The sequence below is a fragment of the Myotis brandtii genome, unplaced genomic scaffold, assembly GCF_000412655.1.
Source record: "Myotis brandtii unplaced genomic scaffold, ASM41265v1 scaffold70, whole genome shotgun sequence".
Lineage (NCBI taxonomy): Eukaryota > Metazoa > Chordata > Mammalia > Chiroptera > Vespertilionidae > Myotis > Myotis brandtii.
The window spans coordinates 734122-753871 of NW_005370741.1; the positions used below are offsets into that span (position 1 = coordinate 734122).

The 19750-nt window shown below is 43.7% G+C and overlaps 2 protein-coding genes and 1 long non-coding RNA gene across 4 annotated transcripts in view; 2 read left to right on the forward strand and 1 right to left on the reverse strand.

Moving 5' to 3' along the window:
* The window catches only part of LOC106724060, a 7087-nt gene extending 6616 nt beyond the window's left edge, over positions 1 to 471 (forward strand). The window contains exon 3 of the long non-coding RNA XR_001359808.1: positions 283 to 471. This is a non-coding gene — a long non-coding RNA (uncharacterized LOC106724060). The remainder of the gene's footprint in view (positions 1 to 282) is intronic.
* The window catches only part of SLC7A7 (solute carrier family 7 (amino acid transporter light chain, y+L system), member 7), a 31455-nt gene extending 18170 nt beyond the window's left edge, over positions 1 to 13285 (forward strand). For both annotated transcript variants that reach the window (XM_005882264.2, XM_005882263.2), the window contains exons 3-10: positions 7845 to 7970; positions 8761 to 8905; positions 10284 to 10407; positions 10634 to 10737; positions 11024 to 11120; positions 12001 to 12150; positions 12363 to 12546; positions 12758 to 13285. In XM_005882264.2, the coding sequence (XP_005882326.1) occupies positions 7845 to 7970; positions 8761 to 8905; positions 10284 to 10407; positions 10634 to 10737; positions 11024 to 11120; positions 12001 to 12150; positions 12363 to 12546; positions 12758 to 12864 (1037 nt within the window). In that variant the 3' untranslated portion in view covers positions 12865 to 13285. The remainder of the gene's footprint in view (positions 1 to 7844; positions 7971 to 8760; positions 8906 to 10283; positions 10408 to 10633; positions 10738 to 11023; positions 11121 to 12000; positions 12151 to 12362; positions 12547 to 12757) is intronic.
* A 926-nt stretch (positions 13286 to 14211) lies between these two features.
* On the reverse strand, positions 14212 to 19748 carry LOC102240505 (mitochondrial inner membrane protein OXA1L; the record flags this gene model as incomplete). Its single annotated transcript, XM_005882273.2, has 9 exons — positions 14212 to 14560; positions 14639 to 14719; positions 14804 to 14966; positions 15078 to 15182; positions 15371 to 15535; positions 16008 to 16093; positions 16343 to 16486; positions 18499 to 18712; positions 19662 to 19748. Coding segments are annotated over 9 exons (1173 nt in total), but the record flags the coding sequence as incomplete, so codon positions are not given.
* Between the last annotated feature and the right edge of the window lie 2 nt (positions 19749 to 19750).

The window sequence follows — 19750 nt, forward strand, 5'->3', positions numbered from 1 at the left end:
ATTATTAAACATAACCAGGGAAATGAGGAATCCTTGTGAGGAAGTGACTTTGCTTGTTCAATTTTTGTACCTCCCAGAAAAAGAAATGCTAGGTTTCCTCTGAAATACACTCTAAATTCTAAGCAAAGGGATGCAGAAAAGTTCAGGGCAAGGAATTATAATTTCATAGCCAGGGATTAAAAGAAAAAAGACCAGGAGCTTCTTTAAAGTGAAATTCTGATAAAATAGTTGAAAATTATCTTATTTAGGAAGAAAAGGAGAGTCATCTGAAGAAACCAATAGGATTGAACACATTGCTTTTTGGTAAGCTTAGAGTTTTAGAAAGAAGAAGGTGAGAGGTGACATAACTAAGACTAAATATAGGGGTGGCCCAGAACTGCAAGAAGGGTGTCCTGAAGGTTAATGCCCAGCATAAGCTAAGGTCTGAAGAAAAGACTGAGGACGGACAATAAAATGCTCTAGAGCAGTGGTTCTCAACCTTTCTAACGCCGTGACCCTTTAATACAGTTCCTCATGTTGTGGTGACCCCCAATTTCATTGTTAAAAATTGAACATAATTAAAGCATAGTGATTAATCACAAAAACAATATGTAATTATATATGTGTTTTCCGATGGTCTTAGGCGACCCCTGTGAAAGGGTCGTTCGACCCCCAAAGGGGTCGCGACCCACAGGTTGAGAACCGCTGCTCTAGAGGAACGTGCAGAGTGAGAACAGGAAGGGAATGGCAGTTAGTTACATGAAAGTAGTTGGTGGCCAGAAAGCCTATTTTTCTTCTAATGTTTCCTAGCAGGGGATTGCTAACCTAGAAAGGGTTAAATTAAAAAAACAACAACAGCAGGCTACCAGATGTAGGCCAACAAAAAACGCAAGGCCAAGAGCGTTAAGCAGGTAGTAATAAAGCATGTCATTGCTTTAAATGTCTCTAACTATCCACTTGCAGACAAATGGAAAGGATTTAGAATTAGTTGAGATGACAGAATCCTGGCATCTCCAGGATCTGGGAGAACAGGAAGGGTGTGAAATGAAGCTGTCGAGTGATGTATTAGGCTATAACAAATACCACCAATTATTGGCTTAAAACAACACAAATTTATTATCTTTTAAAAAATATATATTTTATTGATTTTTTACAGAGAGGAAGGGAGAAGGATAGAGAGTTAGAAACATCAATGAGAGAGAAACATCAATGAGCTGCCTCCTGCACACCCCCTCCTGGGGATGTGCCCGTAACCAAGGTACATGCCCTTGACTGGAATCGAACCTGGGACCTTTCAGTTTGCAGGCCAATGCTCTATCCACTGAGCCAAACCAGTTAGAGCACAAATTTATTATCTTAACCATTCCATAGGTTGAAGTCTTCACTGGGTCTCACTGGGCCAAAATTAAGGTGTCAGCAGTGCCTAGAGGAGAATCCATTTTCTTGCCTTTTGTAGCTTTTAGAGGCTGCCCACATTCCTTAGCTCATGGACCTGTTTCATCTTCAAATCCAGCAGTAGCTGGTCAAGTCTTTCTTCACATCACATCATATCACATCACATCACATCACATCACATCACATCACATCACATCACATCACATCACATCACATCACATCACATCACATCACATCACATCACATCACATCACATCACATCACATCACATCACATCACATCACATCACATCACATCACATCACATCACATCACATCACATCACATCACATCACATCACATCACATCACATCACATCACATCACATCACATCACATCACATCACATCACATCACATCACATCACATCACATCACATCACATCACATCACATCACATCACATCACATCACATCACATCACATCACATCACATCACATCACATCACATCACATCACATCACATCACATCACATCACATCACATCACATCACATCACATCACATCACATCACATCACATCACATCACATCACATCACATCACATCACATCACATCACATCACATCACATCACATCACATCACATCACATCACATCACATCACATCACATCACATCACATCACATCACATCACATCACATCACATCACATCACATCACATCACATCACATCACATCACATCACATCACATCACATCACATCACATCACATCACATCACATCACATCACATCACATCACATCACATCACATCACATCACATCACATCACATCACATCACATCACATCACATCACATCACATCACATCACATCACATCACATCACATCACATCACATCACATCACATCACATCACATCACATCACATCACATCACATCACATCACATCACATCACATCACATCACATCACATCACATCACATCACATCACATCACATCACATCACATCACATCACATCACATCACATCACATCACATCACATCACATCACATCACATCACATCACATCACATCATCACATCACATCACATCAATCACATCACATCACATCACATCACATCACTCTGACACTGATTCTTCTGCCTCCCAGGGCCTTGTTCTGCCCACCACAAGGAAGAGGAAGAAGTGGATTCGGAGCATTCTGCACTGACTCTTTGAAGTTGATTCCTGCCCAAATTCTAGGTTCACTTGATTAGCAAAGTTTGAGAGGAAAGGAGAATCTCCAGTAACCTGTATAGATTCACTAAAAACAAGCCATGCTAAGCTAACCTTGTGTTTTGCTCAATTTAATTTTTTATTAAAATGCAATATACACCAAGAAACAGTACACATTATAAGTGTACAGCTTGATGAATTTTCACAAATTGAACACACATGTAACTGGCATCTATGTCATGAAAGCAGCCCTCGAGCCCTTCCTGTGTTCCTCCTAGTCACTCGCCTCTGTCCCACCAAACACACACAAAGGGAAATAAGTCACTGTTCTGACTTCTAGTAGTATTAGTTTTGCCTGTTTTTATGTAAATGGATATAAAGGGTATGTACTCTTTTGTGTCTGGCTTGTTCACTTAATATGTTTGTGAAATTCATATATATATATGGCAGTGGGCAGATTATTCCACATAATGCAGACATTGACCCACACGCTCAGGTGTCTACCGCCCCATGACCCCCAGAAACATAGAAAGACACTTGGCTGAGTGGGGTCAGGGTCCGAGGGCCCAAAAGCCTCCATCCTGGGACAAGGCAGCAGTGTGGGCCCAGGTGGTGGTGTGGGCCCAGGTGGTGGTGGTGTGGGCCCAGGTGGTGGTGTGGGCCCAGGTGGTGGTGTGGGCCCAGGTGGTGGGGCAGTGTCCTTTCTCCCAGAGAAAAGTGCAGAGACGGGGCCAAGACCCCAGGCAGGAGGCCACACTCTCATAGCGATTGGCAGCAGGCAGGCCAGGGGCAGGGTCCTTCCGGATCCCTCCTGAGGGCCTGGCCCACCAGACTGTTCACAGCTCTCAGGAGGTGCGGGAGCCGAGGTGCCACTGGCTGGCTGGGCATGGTTCATCCATAGTTTTGTGTGTGTAGTAGGTGGATTATTCTCACTGCTGTTTAGTATTCCATTGTATTGATTTAGCCACTCTACTGTTGATAGGCATTTGGTTTGTTTCTAATTTTTGACTGTTACAATGATATAGTTATGAACAATCTAGTATAAATATGTACTAATTTTATTTGAATCATTTGATAGCATTGTTAGATTGTTAGAACAGAGACATGTGTACACAGTTTTCAGAGAGGTTCTTGGCAAACTCTCATGATATTCTTGTTGACCAGCTGGAAAAAGGTGGACTGGGAATAGTTTGGGGGATTCCTGATTGATGTTCTAGAATAATACCAGCATACAGGAGGGTCTATAGCAATAGATTACAGGGCTCTGCCTATACTGGTCAACATTTTTATCCAGTGAAGTTAGTTCAAATGCCTTCAATTTTGTATTTGAAATGGAAGGCATTTGAACTGACAAAATTAAGGTAGATGGGACAGATGCCTAGAAATTCACAAAGGAATGTGAAGTGCCATATTTGGGGATTTTTAAAAAATTCATTTTTATAGGCCCATTAAAGGAGAGGGAAAAGTTCATCAGTTTCAGGTGGGGAAAAAGAGAGTTGTAGTTGACAGTGAATTCAAACTGCAACTCCACAGCCTGTAAATTGTCTGCAGTTTCCTGTGTGTATCTCACGTTTTCAGGGAGACACTGACAAAGTGAAGTGTTGTAAATGCAGAGGAGAGAACTGGGATGGTGAATAGTCTGGAAGCCATATTTGTCACACAAGAGATTGAAGAAACTGGATTATTAGCCTGAAAGAGGGAAGACTCAAGGAGGACAGGATGTAAACATTTAATGATAAGAAGGGCCCTTATGTGGAAGAGGCTTTAGCTTGATTCAGTGTAGCTCCAGAGGAGAGGCCTAGAACTACTGAGTAGAAATGGCGAGAAATGTGTTTTCGGGTTAGTGGAAAGAAGAGCTATTGATCTCTTTAAAAAAAATGGAATGAGCCTGGCTGGTGTGGCTCAGTGGTTGAGTGTTGATCCATGAACCTGGAGATTGCCAGTTCAATTCCTAGTCAGGCACATGCCCAGGTTGCGGGCTTGATCTCCAGTAGGAGGCAGCTGATGGATGATTCTCTCTCATCATTGATGTTTCTATCTCTCTCCCTTTCTCTGAAATCAATAAAAACATAATTTAAAAAAATGGAATGATTTTTCTAGTAAAGTATTGAGATTTTATAGTCCCTGGGCATTTGAAACATAAAATGGACTCAATAGTGGCCTAAATTTTGTGTGTTACATTGTATGTATTTAAAACTCGGTGCTGGGAGAATTATAGGTTTATCATTCTTTTTCAGGGACTTCTTAGTTTTGGCATCTACACTAAATCTGGGTACCTGATCCTGAGTGGGCCTGCAAGCTCCGTTCTGTTCTGGATCTACTTAGGCGGTTCTTTCCTGGCTTTTAGTTCCAGAGTTGATACTGGGCCTTAGTGCCTGAACTACTCCAGGAGCCCATGGAGACTGGGTTTAGATGCTTATAGTAGTGACTTCTTCACAGCTTCTCCTTTATCCAAAGCAGGTGTCAAAGCAGGAATGGAGCTGCACCTGAGTCAAGGGTCCAACGTGATTCAGCCCGACTTCCTGTGGACTTGGGTCAGTGTTGGGTGGAGACTGAATTGCACCGAGATAGGAGGGTAGGGCATCTCTGTCCTTGAGATTAACTTGAAGCTGCCTCTAAATTCTAACTCCATGGTCCGCCCCCCACTTTCCCTGCTTCTGAAGCAGGAGGTGGGGCCTCCGGTCAGCTGTATCCGCTGACTGGGGACAAAGAGCCCAGTCAGCACTGCTGCTTGCCATACCATTTCCTGTTTCATGGCCAAGAGGCCCTGGAGGAAGCTGGGTTTGGGAAAAAGTGCTTTCTTTAGGCAGTTCCTCTGCTTTCTGATTTCTTTCCATAGGATTCCCTTCTCCATTAAAACCAAGCGCCTGTGCTCAATACAGAGATCAGATCATGGCAATATGGTGGGACAGTGGCTGAGAAAGAAGGTTGAGTGTGGGCGGGTGGTGACTGGTGGATTAAAGGAGGGATACAAATGGATGGAGTAGAGAAGCAGGAGGGGACTGAAATGTAAACAATCCATGTATTTTCATTTCAGAATTTGTTATAATAAAAGGCAGAGCTGAGAGCAGAACCCATGGCACAGGGCTACAGACTGATTCTGGACCAGAACTAGTCCCGTAGCCTACCCAAGTTTGGTATTATGACCCAAGGTTACTCTGATGGCTAAGCATGGATTTTATGGCAGCATCAGTTGTCCCTGGGTTCCATTTGTAAAACAGAAGCAGAATCCCAGGGATTAGGGGCAAGGGTTACAGGAGGAAGAAAAGGGCTAGAGGCAGAAGTACAGTGGGGTATAAAGGATGGGTGACTAGCTGAGGAGGATCAACAGATATGAAAGATTTTTGGAGGGTGAGATAAAGACACTTTAGCCATTTTGTAGGGTGCTTGTGGAGACTGTATGCTTCTGTCTTTAATTATTAACAGCACTGGTGAAAAAAAAAATAATAAAATGCCCAGTCGGTGTGGGTCAGTGATTGAGAGTTGACTTATGGACCAGGAGGTCATGGTTCGATTCCTGGTCAGGGCACATGCCCCAGTTGTGGGCTTGATCCCTCCTAGTGTGGGGCATGCAGGAGGCAGCTGATCAGTGATTCTCTCATCATTGATGTTTCTCGCTCTCTCTTCCTTCCTTTATGAAATCAATACACACACACACACACACACACACACACACACACACACACACACGGCACTGAGAAGTTACAGGTACATGTTTTGTCCAGCCCTGTGATAAGATTTGATTGTTTGTTATCTCTTTTATTAGGCAGAAATGCAAGTGCTTGCATGGGACAGAAATGGCCTTTTGCTAGGAAGAGCAGAAAAGAATTTGGGCAGTGAGTAGAATAGGAAGGTTACAAGGTAAGGGAGAGAAAGAGACAGAAGAAAGGACCGCTATTCTGAGAGGCTGGTCTTTCCTGCTTCTCAGGATGAAGTAGCCTTTGGCCAGTGTGATGAGGCTAGGACACAACAAAACAGGAGATCTAGGGACACTGAAGGACAAGCCACTGCCAGAACTGAGACAGGGAACACTTCCTGACCGTGTTGGTGGCCTGAAGCAGGCAGGCCCAACACTGGGCCTCGCTTTCTCCACTGGAAAGGCGGGCTGATTCTGACCTTGCCCTTTTTGAGAAGGACTGTTAAGCTATCCTTGTGCTCCAGTTGCTGAGCCAGGAAGGAAGGAGCAGTGAAGCGATTCACTCTGCCACAGTGGGGTATGTGCCTGCCTGCCTGCCTGTGTAAAGGTTGGCAGGGGGGGTGAGGGTGGGGGTTTGAGTGACATTCTGCTGAGTTTCAGAATTATATCTTGTGACTCTTCCCTGCCACATCCTGGTGCTATTGGTCAACCTCACAGCATGTGTGGGCTTCCCTTCTTGAATTTCTTTTTCTGAAGTGGATTGTAACTTTTTTTGTGTGGAGGGTGATGGATTTCTCTGAGGTTCTGACAAAAGCTACGAACCCTTTTCTGAGAAAAATGCATATATATACTTTGGCTATTCCTACATAACACTTTACAAAACATCCCAGGCTTTGTGGAAGCCTTAGGTTAAGAACTCTGGCTCTAAGGGCAATCCATGAATGAACTTTACTGAAGCTCAACCAGGTAAAGGGATTACCTCTACCTCGGGGGAAGGACTTGAGGACTGTTTGTGGCTCTCATTTTTTTTTTTTTTTCAGCCAGGAAAAATGCCCTGTCCCCATTCTGTAGGGATCTCTGTTCCAAGAATCTTTCCAAGCACAAAAACAAGCAGCTGAGCTGGCAGGCAGTATCAGGAAGTCTGGCCTCCATCCTAAGCCCTGGCTACAAGTCCTGACCTGCTGGCCCAGACATTGGATAAGTCATAACAGGACTTGTTAAGGTCAATAGTAATACCACAGCATCAGTGTCCTGGGTCCTAGAGCCCATACGAGGGGGTAGGAGGGTGAAGAGTGGGAAGAAACCATGACTTTTCAGAGAACACATCCTAATTCCCTACAGCTACCAGTTGCCTCCCACTGCTGTGAGTACTTTTGTATGTAAGCACATCCACATTTACTTTGTTTTGTGGCTCCCATTTGTGTCATCTCGCTGAGTGTGTGAGTGTGTGTGTATGTGGTACTGTGTATATAGGTGCTCAGCAAGTTCTTTTGCATGATAATAGTGAGGACATTCTGGGCAGGGGTTTCCAGTGCAGTGCAGGTCTGAGCCCAACACTTATTACTGGTACTGGAAAAATTGCTTGGGAGTATAAGGCCATCTGGATGGTGCATTCAGTCACCAGTCATTATTATTTTTCTTTCAGGTCTCTTAACCTTCATTAACTGTGCCTACGTCAAGTGGGGAACAAAGGTACAAGATTTTTCCACCTATGCTAAAGTACTGGCTCTGATCGGTATCATCATCGCAGGCATTGTTAGACTTGGCCAGGGTAAGAAATAATATCAACTAATATTTGTTAACCATTTTCTGTGTCACAATCTTCTAAGCCCTCTTTGTGCATTATCTCATTTGATAGGCCCTATTATTCCCATTTTATAGATGAAAAAACTGAGGCTTCAGAATTAAGTATCTTGCCCAAGACCCTACCTATTAAGTAGTGGAGCTGAAATCTGTACCCAGGCACTGATCCCAAAGCCTGTCCTTTAACTTCTATGCATACTGCTTCCCGGTGGAGGATGATCTTGGCGAAAGAGCTGACAGCCGTGCACTGGGAGATGGCTTTTGCAGATTGTCAAGCCCCAGTGCTGTGGCTCTGATTGTTCTCCCCTTGGGAGTGAGCAAGGGCAGAAAAGAACTCTTTATACCCACTCCTCTCCAGTATCGAGGCCTGAACACCTACCCTACAACTACTCTGATGACCTGGGCATATTGAGCCTTGCCCTTCCTCCACCCTGTATCAGCTCAGTCTGGTGTTAGAAAGGAGGCAGAATTGGGCAGCTTGCAGGGCAGGACAGAACTGCATCACTCCTGTTCTCCAGCCTTTCTCCGAGGAATCCACCTTGAGGCCTTCCTGTCAAGATCCCCATTCTGTGCCCTGCATTTGGCCCATCACTGTAGATGTCTTTCTGATCCCTGTTCCTTCACTGATAGCCTTGCTCCCAAAGGTGTTCTAAGCTACTCACCTGCTGTTAATGATACTCTTCCATTCCTTTACTGGATGACCTTGAGGTTGGGGAGGTCACTAATTCTTCTGCCTTTCCATGTTCTCTGGGTTCCAGGAGCCTCGAATCACTTTGAGAATTCCTTTGAGGGTTCATCATTTGCAATGGGTGACATTGCCCTAGCACTGTACTCAGCTCTGTTTTCCTACTCGGGCTGGGACACCCTCAACTATGTCACTGAGGAGATCAAGAATCCTGAGAGGTAGGTATCTCACCATCAACTTTACATGGATAATGATAGCCTTCATTTACTGAGCTTCTACTGTGTGCCACACAGCATACCACAACCACCGAGATACGTTTTTATCAACCCCATTTTAATAGATGTGAAGCCTGAGGCCCAGAAAAGTATTATATCTGTGATCACAGTAACAGAGTTATGTGAAATTGTGTTAAAAAAAAAATTTTTTTTAAAGGTCTTTTCACACTTATTCATTCTTCCCTGTATTAAGGCAGGCTGTACTATGGATACTTTTACAAGACTTTCCTTGCTAGGTCTTTCACTCACCCATATCTCCACATAGAGAACTTGAGCTCATAGACTCCCAGAACCTTTCCTGTTTCCCTTCTGATCCTTTGTTTCTCAAATTCACACTAGCATAGTGGTATTGTCATTCAATGGGATCACCTCACCATTGTTACCCTAAATTACCCTCTAGTTATGCAGGGTGAAGAGCACTGGACAGGGATTCACAGGGCCTCTCCACTGATTTGTTGGATGACCTTGAGGGAGTTCTTGACATCTATCTGCTTCCTTATGTCTAACAGAGGGGGGTGAATTTTATGATCTCAGAGCTTTTCCTGGCTTTGAAATTCAGTAATTCTGGGAACTAAGCTTTGCCAAGGAGTGGAGTTTCTATAAATTTTTAGTCAAAAGAATAATAGATTCCTTTTGGCACTGAGAAACAAAGAATATGTTTGGTACACTTCCAGTGTTGCAACCAGAGCAAACAGAAACAGGATTGAGGCCTGGGTGGTACTTCCACCTACTGGACAGAAGCTGAAAGACTTGAGAGTATTTAGTTCCGCCCCTTTCCCCCCTCCATTCTACAAAGAATGTTTATAAAGATCATGGCTTTATTTGGGCTAGAGGGACCTTGGGAAGTCTTTGCATCTTTCTCTTGGCCACTGGTTAGGATGGTGTCCAAGGTTTTCAAACTGAGTAAGGGGGTGGGTGGACATGTCCCCCAGGTTGCTTATTCACATACACACCCTGTTCTTCCTACTGAGGGACTATCTTTTTCTCGGGAGACTCGGCCTTCATGTCTTGTAATTCTCAACTTTAGACAATTTTTTTTTATATTTTAATTTTTTTCAGTGTTCACAATTATAAAGAATTCTTGGATGTAAAACAGAAAACAAAACGAACCCATCTTCCTGTGCTATTATTATGATATGACACAGTTCTTTGTTAATCCTTTATTTTATTTTATTTTGGCATTGTAGCTGTTTCTCTAAATGTGATTATCCTTTCCCTTGATGTTCTTTAGTTCTTATGAGTTCAAAGATAAGGATTATAGGAGAGATGAGGATGAGACTACGGACTGGACTAACGTATCTACTATTCTATTTGGTTGTAGGAATTTGCCCCTTTCCATTGGCATTTCTATGCCCATTGTCACCATCATCTACATCTTGACCAATGTGGCCTACTACACCGTGCTAGACATGAAGGACATCCTGGCCAGTGATGCTGTTGCTGTGGTAAATGATTTTCATTAGCAGAGAAGGCTGAGGGTGTTTGTGGGCTTCTAGGTACAGTGCAGCTCTCGAAAGTCCCAGTAAAGAGACAGTCCTTGAAAGGATACTTGGATACTGGGCTTGCAAGGAGGTACTGTTACCTCTGTAGTAGAAGGGTTGGATTCCAAGTAGTGGGAATCTAGGGACATGCCTGTCCACGCCTTTCATCCCTAATGACTCTTTTCCTTAGACTTTTGCAGACCAGATTTTTGGAATATTCAACTGGACAATTCCAATAGCAGTTGCATTATCCTGCTTTGGTGGCCTCAATGCTTCCATTGTGGCTGCTTCTAGGTATGAATGGTATCTTTTACTGGAAAGTATTTTGAAAACTATGGCAGGGGGAGGTAGGACTTATAGGGTCCAGACTTTAGTCACTGTGCTCCCCAAATGACATTCACAACCTCTTTGCTCTTGTTTCCATCAGTAGCCTCCAGTTCTTACTAATCTCTATATTGAGCTCCATTCCATATTATCTACTCTTTTGGAGGTGATGGCAAAGTGAGGGCCCTTTAGCTCATGAACCAGGCTATACCTAGTGTCCCATGTTCCTCAATCTCTCCTGTTTTACTTAAAATAGGCTTTTCTTTGTGGGCTCAAGAGAAGGCCATCTCCCTGATGCTATCTGCATGATTCATGTCCATCGGTTCACCCCAGTGCCTGCGCTACTTTTCAATGTAAGTGATACCAAGGATAAGGCTGAAAGCCAGATTGTGGGGGAAAGTTTAGTAACAGTAGAGGCAACTGTCCTAGCTTTCTAAAAAATCTAAAGGAGATTCTAACAGAAAAAAATACTAATGGAACATACTGTGGGCAAGACACTCTGCTAACTGGTGCAGTGGTTCCTAAGAGAGAATCTATCTTCTCTAAGGAATGGTAATCTCCTTTGGTTTAGGATAAGGCATAAAGCACATGGGATTATTTATAATGACTGCCATGATAGTCAGTGATGTAGTGTTTAGGGAGGAAACTAACCACTTCCATGGGGGAAAAGGGTGAACGAGGAAAGACTTCTTTGACTAAGTGCATTAGGTTACGAGAAACAGCATCAGAAAGTTCTGAGGTAAAGCAATGTGAAGTTGGATAGTGGATGCTGAGCTGGAAATATAGGTTGGAGCCATTATGGGGAGGCCTTTAAGCAAAAGATTAAAAAATTTTAAAAACATGTATTTTTTATTGATTTCAGAGAGGAAAGGAGAGATAGAAAGATCAATGAGAGAGAATCATTGATTGGCTGCCTCCTGCACACCCAACACTGGGGATTGAGCCTGCAACCTGGGCATGTGCCCTGACCGGGAATCGAACCATAACCTCCTGGTTCATAGGTTGATGCTCAACCACTGAGCCACACCAGACAGGCTAAGCAGATTTTTGAGGAATTGTTTTGAGCTATACTTTATAGAAAAGGAATGAGGTATTTAAATTCACGTGCTAAAGAGGGTGGGAACAGAAAAGGACAGATGGGGAGGCTGAGGATTTGACAAAGGAGAGGGACTCGGTAAAGGGGAGTGAAAAACACCTGGAACAAAGGCCCTGAGGAGCTGATTGTGCTTACAGGGAATCATGGCATTGATCTACTTGTGTGTGGAGGACATCTTCCAGCTCATTAACTACTATAGCTTCAGCTATTGGTTCTTTGTGGGGCTCTCAATTGTGGGTCAGCTTTATCTACGCTGGAAGGAGCCTGATCGACCTCGTTCCCTTAAGGTAAGTCACCTCCATCCCACCTCTGCTCCATCTGCTCTGGGGATTGATTCTAAGATGGTTTATTTAGAAACCTTTGCCCTGGACTTGCTGGTGTCAGTGTGTTGAGATGAAGGGAATGGAAAGGCAGCTCAGTGCTCTGATCTTCACAGAGGTGGGGTTATTTTAGCTGTCAATCCTGAGCTAATTTCCAGTTGTTTCTTCTGTGCCCTTAGCTCAGCCTTTTCTTCCCCATTGTCTTCTGCTGCTGTACCATCTTCCTGGTGGTCATTCCACTTTACAGCGATACCATCAACTCCCTCATTGGCATTGGCATTGCCCTCTCAGGCTTGCCCTTTTACTTCTTCATCATCAGAGTGCCAGAACAAAAACGACCTCATTGCCTCCGAAGGATTGTGGGTAAGATCTGGATCCTCAGGTTAGCTTGGCTAATGTACTTTTTTTGGCCTTTGCTGAAAATCCTGTTCCAAGTCACCTTTGCCACAGCCCCTTCCTATAGTTAACCCTAAGGCTTAACTGAATTGTCTCCTCAGGCCCAATCCTATTCAGTGCCACTGGAGCTCAGACCAGTTGACCTCTTCTGAGTTTTGATTCAAACTTCTCTTTGTAGCATCTGCCACATGGTACCTCCAGGTCATATGTATGTCAGTTGCTGCAGAGATGGATTTGGAAGATGAAGAAGAGATGCCCAAGCAACAAGATCCCAAGTCTAAGTAAATAACACCCGGAATCCTGAGATATGAAAAGCAGAACCTCATCTTCTACTGGTTGGAGCCAAGGAAGTTGAAAAGGAATCTTACTTCTTTGGAGGCACCTGTCCAGAAGCCTGGTCTAGGCAGCTTCAACAACCTTTGAACTTGCTTTTTCTGAGATAGACAGTAATTTATTTGTTTTGCTACATATTGTTCCAGATTTTTAAAAAGGGATAATAAAGCAGACTGTGGTGGGAGCATGTCAGGTGTGGGTTTGGTTATTCTAGTAGCACATTCCCATGTGTTAAGATATTCACTCATCTCTGGGTGTGCCTAACTACACCACTTTTCCTTTAAAAGGGCCAATAATGCTCCAAACTTCCTGTCTCCTTTAGAGAGACATGAAAATGTATGGGTGCTGGACAATAAAAGGGTTATGTTCCTAAGCTTTGAGTGGCTTCATTTTACATAATGTCTCTGGGGCAGTTCCTATTAGTCTGGCAGGAAAACTAAAAACAATCTAATGCTTGAAAGTATCCGAGTATTTCTTCACTCTCAAGCCCGCTGTGGTTCTCAACCTTCCTAATGCTGCGACCCTTTAATACAGTTCCTCATGTTGTGGTGACCCCCAACCATAAAATTACTTTCATTGCTACTTCATAACTGTAATTTTGCTAGTTATGAATCATAATGTAAATATCTGATATGCAGGATGTATTTTCATTGTTTGCGACCCACAGGTTGAGAACCGCTGGATAAAACCAATCAATACCCCTAAGCTGCTGTAGCAAAAATGTTAGGGTTGTTAGATTAAAAACGACATCAATTTTCATTCTTCTTAATTACCACTAAGAATTTGAGCCCAGCTGGCATGGCTTAGTGGTTGAGTGTCGACCTATGAATCAGGAAGTCAGTTTGATTCCGGTCAGGGCACATACCCAGGTTGCAGGCTCAATCCCCAATGGGGGGCATGCAGGAGGCAGCCAATCAATGATTCTCTCTCATCATTGATATTTCTATCTTCCTCTCCCTCTCCCTTCCTCTCTGAAATAAAAATGTATTTAAAAAAAAAAAAGAATTTGAGCACATCTACTTCTTGAAGGATATTTTATAGGTAATCTTGGGGTAAATAAATGTGGTTATTCTATTTAAATATAATCTCAACTTATCAGGCATATCTCTGTGACTGCAAAGCAAATGTGGCTGGAACAACACATTTATGGGGTGGAGATCTAAACTCTTAACACCAGGTTACTTCACTGAGACACTTCCTAAGAGCACGGGCCAGCAAGAGCAATCACCATCAACCTGTTCTTTAGTTTTTCTGAAGCACACAATCCACCTCCCCACTTAAAAAGTACCAGGAAGCAACATATAATACAGAGGTTTACTAATTCTGTAGATGGAAAGATCACTTGGCTCCTGAGTGCTCTTTTATGCTTAGATGTAAGAGTTTACAGTGGAATCCATTTTAAAACAGACAACTCCATGTCCCATAGTTTCTAGGTCTGGGGCAAGGACCCAGCAAAAATCTTGTTCTAAGGCTGAGTCTTTGGAGAAACAGTTAATGTCAGTATGAGCAGGGAACAGAATTCAGCCGAGTGTGTCCCGCCAGGGTTGCTTTGACTTTGGTTTGTTGCTGCTGCTGTTAGGGGTGTTGGGAGGGGGATTTTTACCATGCTGTAGCAGAGGGTTGTGGGTAAAGGTCTGTCGTAAGGGACCTAGGGAAAGAAGAGAAGGTTAATGAACAAAAGAAAGGGAGAAACAATGATAGAATTTAGCCTGAAAGGGTTATTTACCCCTGGCTGCTAGTTCCAAGTGATTCTGCATGCGCCGTTCACGCTCTTGTAGCTGATAGTTGAGTTCAGCATTCTTCCAGCCTATATAAAGAGTAAGACAGTTGGATCTCATACCTATTTTTAGACCACTTTCCCCTGGTCCTGATTCAGAGGACAGGCCCTTACCACTTTTGAAGCTCTTTATGAAGCCTTCCCGTGGAGGTAATTTGTCGGGGTCGTGCACAACACGTTGGGGGATTTTAAGCATAGTGCGTACACCTGGAATCCGGAGGCAAGACACCTGGACCAGGGAAAACATATTCGAGGAGAACCAATACACGAACACTGCCTAGACGAGAAGGAAGAGAAGGTACTTAGAAGCTGCATCCCTGATCAGCCTGCTGGGAGGGGGCAAGGCTAGGAGGAAGGACTTGAAGCTAGCCCCTAAGTCATTACCTACCGAGGGGAAATGGACAGTTATGGGCAAGACTGCCAGGGGTATCAATCTCATAACATTTCTCATCCAGTGGAGGTCAGAACTCTGCACACCAGTCTCAGCACCTAACTGCCAAAACAACAAACAAACAAACAAAAAAAGCAGAGGAAGAGACACAATTTTAGTGACTATGGCTCAAATTTCCTACCCATCAACGCTATTCCTCCAGGGAGTGAAGAATGACTATTCTGTACAACTACGTTACTCCTAATCCCAGTTCACTTTGCAGGCTTGGCACTTGGCCAACCTGGACTTACCTCAAGGACACCCCACATTGTAGCAGTGACTACCAGTGGTAATATGTAGGTGGGGTCAGATAGTGTGAGATCCTGGAACCACCACAGGCCACCTGTCTGTAGGCTGGGCACAGGAAGGTTGGCCATTTCTCTCAAGGAAATGAAGAAGGAGATGAAGATTGGTGCCTATTACACAGGGTAAACAGTGTCAGTATCTTTTTAACAAAGAAAATTCTGTTTCTTTGTTATGGGGTGGGGCCACAACATTAGTAACAAAGAAATAATTTCTGGAGGATGAGGCCCAGAAATCAGGATTTTAAAAAGATTCCCAGGTGATTCTAATGTGCAGCCAAGGTTGAGAACCACTGGTCTAGGGCAGTGGTCGGCAAACTCATTAGTCAACAGAGCCAAATATCAACAGTACAACGATTGAAATTTCTTTTGAGAGCCAAATTTTTTAAACTTAAACTATATAGGTAGGTACATTGTTATTAACTTAATTAGGGTACTCCTAAGGCTTAGGAAGAGCCACACTCAAGGGGCCAAAGAACTGCATGTGGCTCTCGAGCTGCAGTTTGCCGACCACGGGTCTAGGGCATGGGAAACAGGAGGTAATCTAATTGGTTCAGGATAAAATAAGGAAAATATTTTTACTTACCTGAGTCAGAGGTAGAATGAGAGGTTTAAAGAGTTTAATGTCATGCTTTTTCTGATACAATGTCATCTCCGAGGAGGCCCTATAAACTGTGAAGTGAGGGGAAGTTAGTGGTTGGGCAGATAGTTACATTGGTGGAAGTGACCATCCTCATCACCTGGCCCATGACATTTCTAACTGACCCTGACAAGTCACTGGAACCATTAGGCCCAAGAAGTAGGTAAAACTTTAGGACCTGCCCAGATGGAGCAACTCCCGACTTAGGTTGTTTCCTTCCCTCCGCAGAATGTCAGGAAAAGTGTAAATGTGGTCCCACGCTCATCCTGCAATTGACTCACACTCAGCATGGTCTCCTGCCAACTTGGCCTCTCTGATTCGAGTGGAAAACTTCTGGATCGCTGGCATGTGGTTGTGGATCTTGGCTGCCTCTCGTTGGCCCTTCACAATGAGAGGAAACACCAGGCAGCGGGCAAGGACTGTACCTACAAAATACACACAAGGATTGGAGTAAAATTAAAGCAGTTCTGCAGCTAGAAGGTTGAAGATTTCTAGGTTCTCACTGAAAGGATCTCTCTTATTCTAGTCTTTCCACACTGTGACTCATACCCAAGGGACCTAAACAAAGGGTAGGGATATGAGTTAGTTTCTTCAAGGCTCAGTTCTCTGCTTTGACATCACAAAAGTCTAGCAGTAACTTCTCTAAACAAATATCATGAATCTAGTTTGTTTCCTTGAACAAAAGGCAACAGTAGGTACTTTTCTAGACAAATGGTTTCCAAACTTTTCTATCAATGGAACATCTTCCTCTCTGCTCCCAACTTAGTCCCAATATGTATAACAGATAAAATCAAGCTGTCCTAGGTGAGGGGACAGTCTGGCTATAGGACTGTTAAAGTTCTGGACTTGCTTTGCTCAGAGGTACCTTTACAGAACTCTGGGGTTCTCACGAATAAAGTTTAAAAGCTGCTGTCCTAGAAACCTCTGGAGCAGGAGATAATATGGTGGCCTGATGTTTTAAGCTCCTTCCTATTTATTTCTTTAAAAAAAAGTATTTTTCATTGACTTTAGAGAGAGAGAATGGGAGAGAGACAGAGAGATAAAAACATCAATGAGAGAGAAACATCATTAATCGGCTACACCCTGCATGCCCCCTACTGGGGATCGAGCCTGCAACCTGGGCATGTGCTCTGACTGGATATTGAACTGGTGACCTCTTGGTTCATGGGTTGACACTCAACCACTGAGCCACCCTGGCCGAGCCCTATTTCTTTTTTTACACTTCATATTTCCTGATTATTCCAACAAATATTTATTTATGGTATATATAGATAAACAAGTGGGTTTGGCTAAAAAGAGATGGGGGTTGGGGAGAGATACAGGTTTAGGCTTTACCAACATTGTGATGATAATGTGCCGTGGAAAGAGGGGAGCTAAGGATGGAACCCTGAATACCAGCACTGGAAATGGGAAGGTGCGGTCAGAAAGTTGGAAGAAAATCAGAAAAGACTGTCACAAAAGCCAAGGAATATATTTCCAAGTCTGAAGTGTCTAACATAGAAAGGTCAACTATAAAAAGAAAAGTGGATTTAGCAATGATGCAACTGGCAGTTAAAATGAAGCGGTATTAGTAAAAGCCAGATTGCTGAGGGTCAAAGAGTGGAAAGAAAGAAGTAAGCCCACTGGATACAGAATACCCTTTTAAATGACAGCTATGAGAAGGAGAAAGACAGCATAGTAGAAGTTAAAGGTGAACTATAGATAAAGGGGCCCTAGCTGGTTTGGCTCTGTGGATAGAGCGTCAGCCTGCAGACTGAAGGGTCCCAGGTTCGATTCCAGTCAAGGGCATGTACCTTGGTTGCAGGCACATCCCCAGTAGCGGGTGTGCAGGAGGCAGCTGATCGATGTTTCTAACTCTCTATCTCTCTCCCTTCCTCTCTGTAAAAAATCAATAAAATATATTTAAAAAAAAATAAAGATAAAGGGAAAAGATTTCCTTCCAAGAAACACATGGTATGCTTGAGCATGTTTGTATGTTCAGAGTAGGGCAGTAAAAAGGGAGTTAAAGACACAGGGAGATGATCGCTGGAGCAACGTGTTGGAGGATACAAAATCTGAAGCATAGTGTTAGCCTGCAATGTGAGTGTCTTCCCAATTTTGGGGTTCAACTGCTTGACCTGACCTTCTACTCTCCTGAACCAGGGCAGCTTCATCACTGTTAACAAGGTCCTCTTGCTCTAACCCCATGCTCACACTCAAATATCTACACTTCTTGAATTACAGATGATCTAGTGGTATTATAATGCCCTTTAGGAAATATAGGTAGAGTGTAACTAGTATCATGAGCCTTTATCCCACATTTGAATCATCTGTTTTTTCTGACCCCTAAACTTTTGCACTATTTCCTTGACCCCCTCACAGAACTGCTATTCTTTAAAGTTCTCTCCCTAAGTCCCCATTTTCTCCAGGATCCCTTTCCAGGATGCAGTTCTCTTACACAGAGCAATGGCCCCCCACCAAGGGAGGCCAAGGTCAACATGCATATATTCCAGTAGGTTCTGGATCAATCCCATTGGGGTATATGACCCCAGCCCAAGTTCAGTGAAGCTCTGTTCTGCAGCAGCTTGGACTACATCTGCAGTCTCTCCAGAAGCCACCTCAGTTACTGCTGTGGGTGAAGGCGTTGCAGGAATGACCGGAGGGGCCTGAACCTGTGCAAAAGGAAGCCATGTGTGATATTCAGTAGGTGGGACACAGAAATTGAGGGTTCCCTTATGATAACCAGTACTGCGTTGTTCTCCTAACTCTACTTCTTGTTTTCCCAGGTTAGCCTACATGTCCACAGAACTCAGCTCTTAAAAAGAACATTTTATTTACCCCCCAAAGTAGGAAAGTAACTTCCTTATAGTAAGATTTCATGAAAGTTATTTCTTGCATCAGTGCTTTCCAAACTTCATTCATTTGAGTATCACTGTTATGATTTTGTACGTACTCAAACTATTGTACTCATTAATTTCCCTACAGTGGTTCTCAACCTTCCTAATGCCGTGACCCTTTAATACAGTTCCTCAGGTTGTGGTGACCCCCAATGTCATTGTTACAAATTGAACATAATTAAAGCATAGTGATTAATCACAAAAACAATATGTAATTATATATGTGTTTTCCGATGGTCTTAGGCGACCCCTGTGAAAGGGTCGTTCGACCCCCAAAGAGGTCGCGACCCAGTTTGAGAACCGCTGCTTTAAAACAACTGAGTTAAGACCAAATTATCTTAAAAAAAAAAAAAAAGACCAAAATATCTACTTGGTCTCATCCTCAAAAATATCAATATCCATGGAATCATGTAACGATATGCAAGTTTCAATTCTTCTAATACCCACACCTGGAAACACATTTCCTATGGCCATCGGCGGCTTGGCACTACCTGGGAAACAGGGCAGGTACAGAATGTCAATCTCTCTGGCTGTACTCGCAAGCCCTTCCCCCGGCGGACCTGAAAATACCCCAAGCAGAGATGCTCCCATTCCGGGGAGCTGTGTGCAGTGTGGAGAGCACTCTCCTGCACACTCCCCTTCCCGCTAGTCAAAACAAAATAAAAACAGTCAACCAACCGAGGAGCACCGCTCCTACCATCGCAGGGTCGGAAACGCGTCTTACCTGGGCTTCTGCAAACGAGATGGCAGAGACACTGAGGCCGCGGGGGCTGGGGGCCGCCAGGAGGACATAGCGGGGGCGCGCGCCGCACC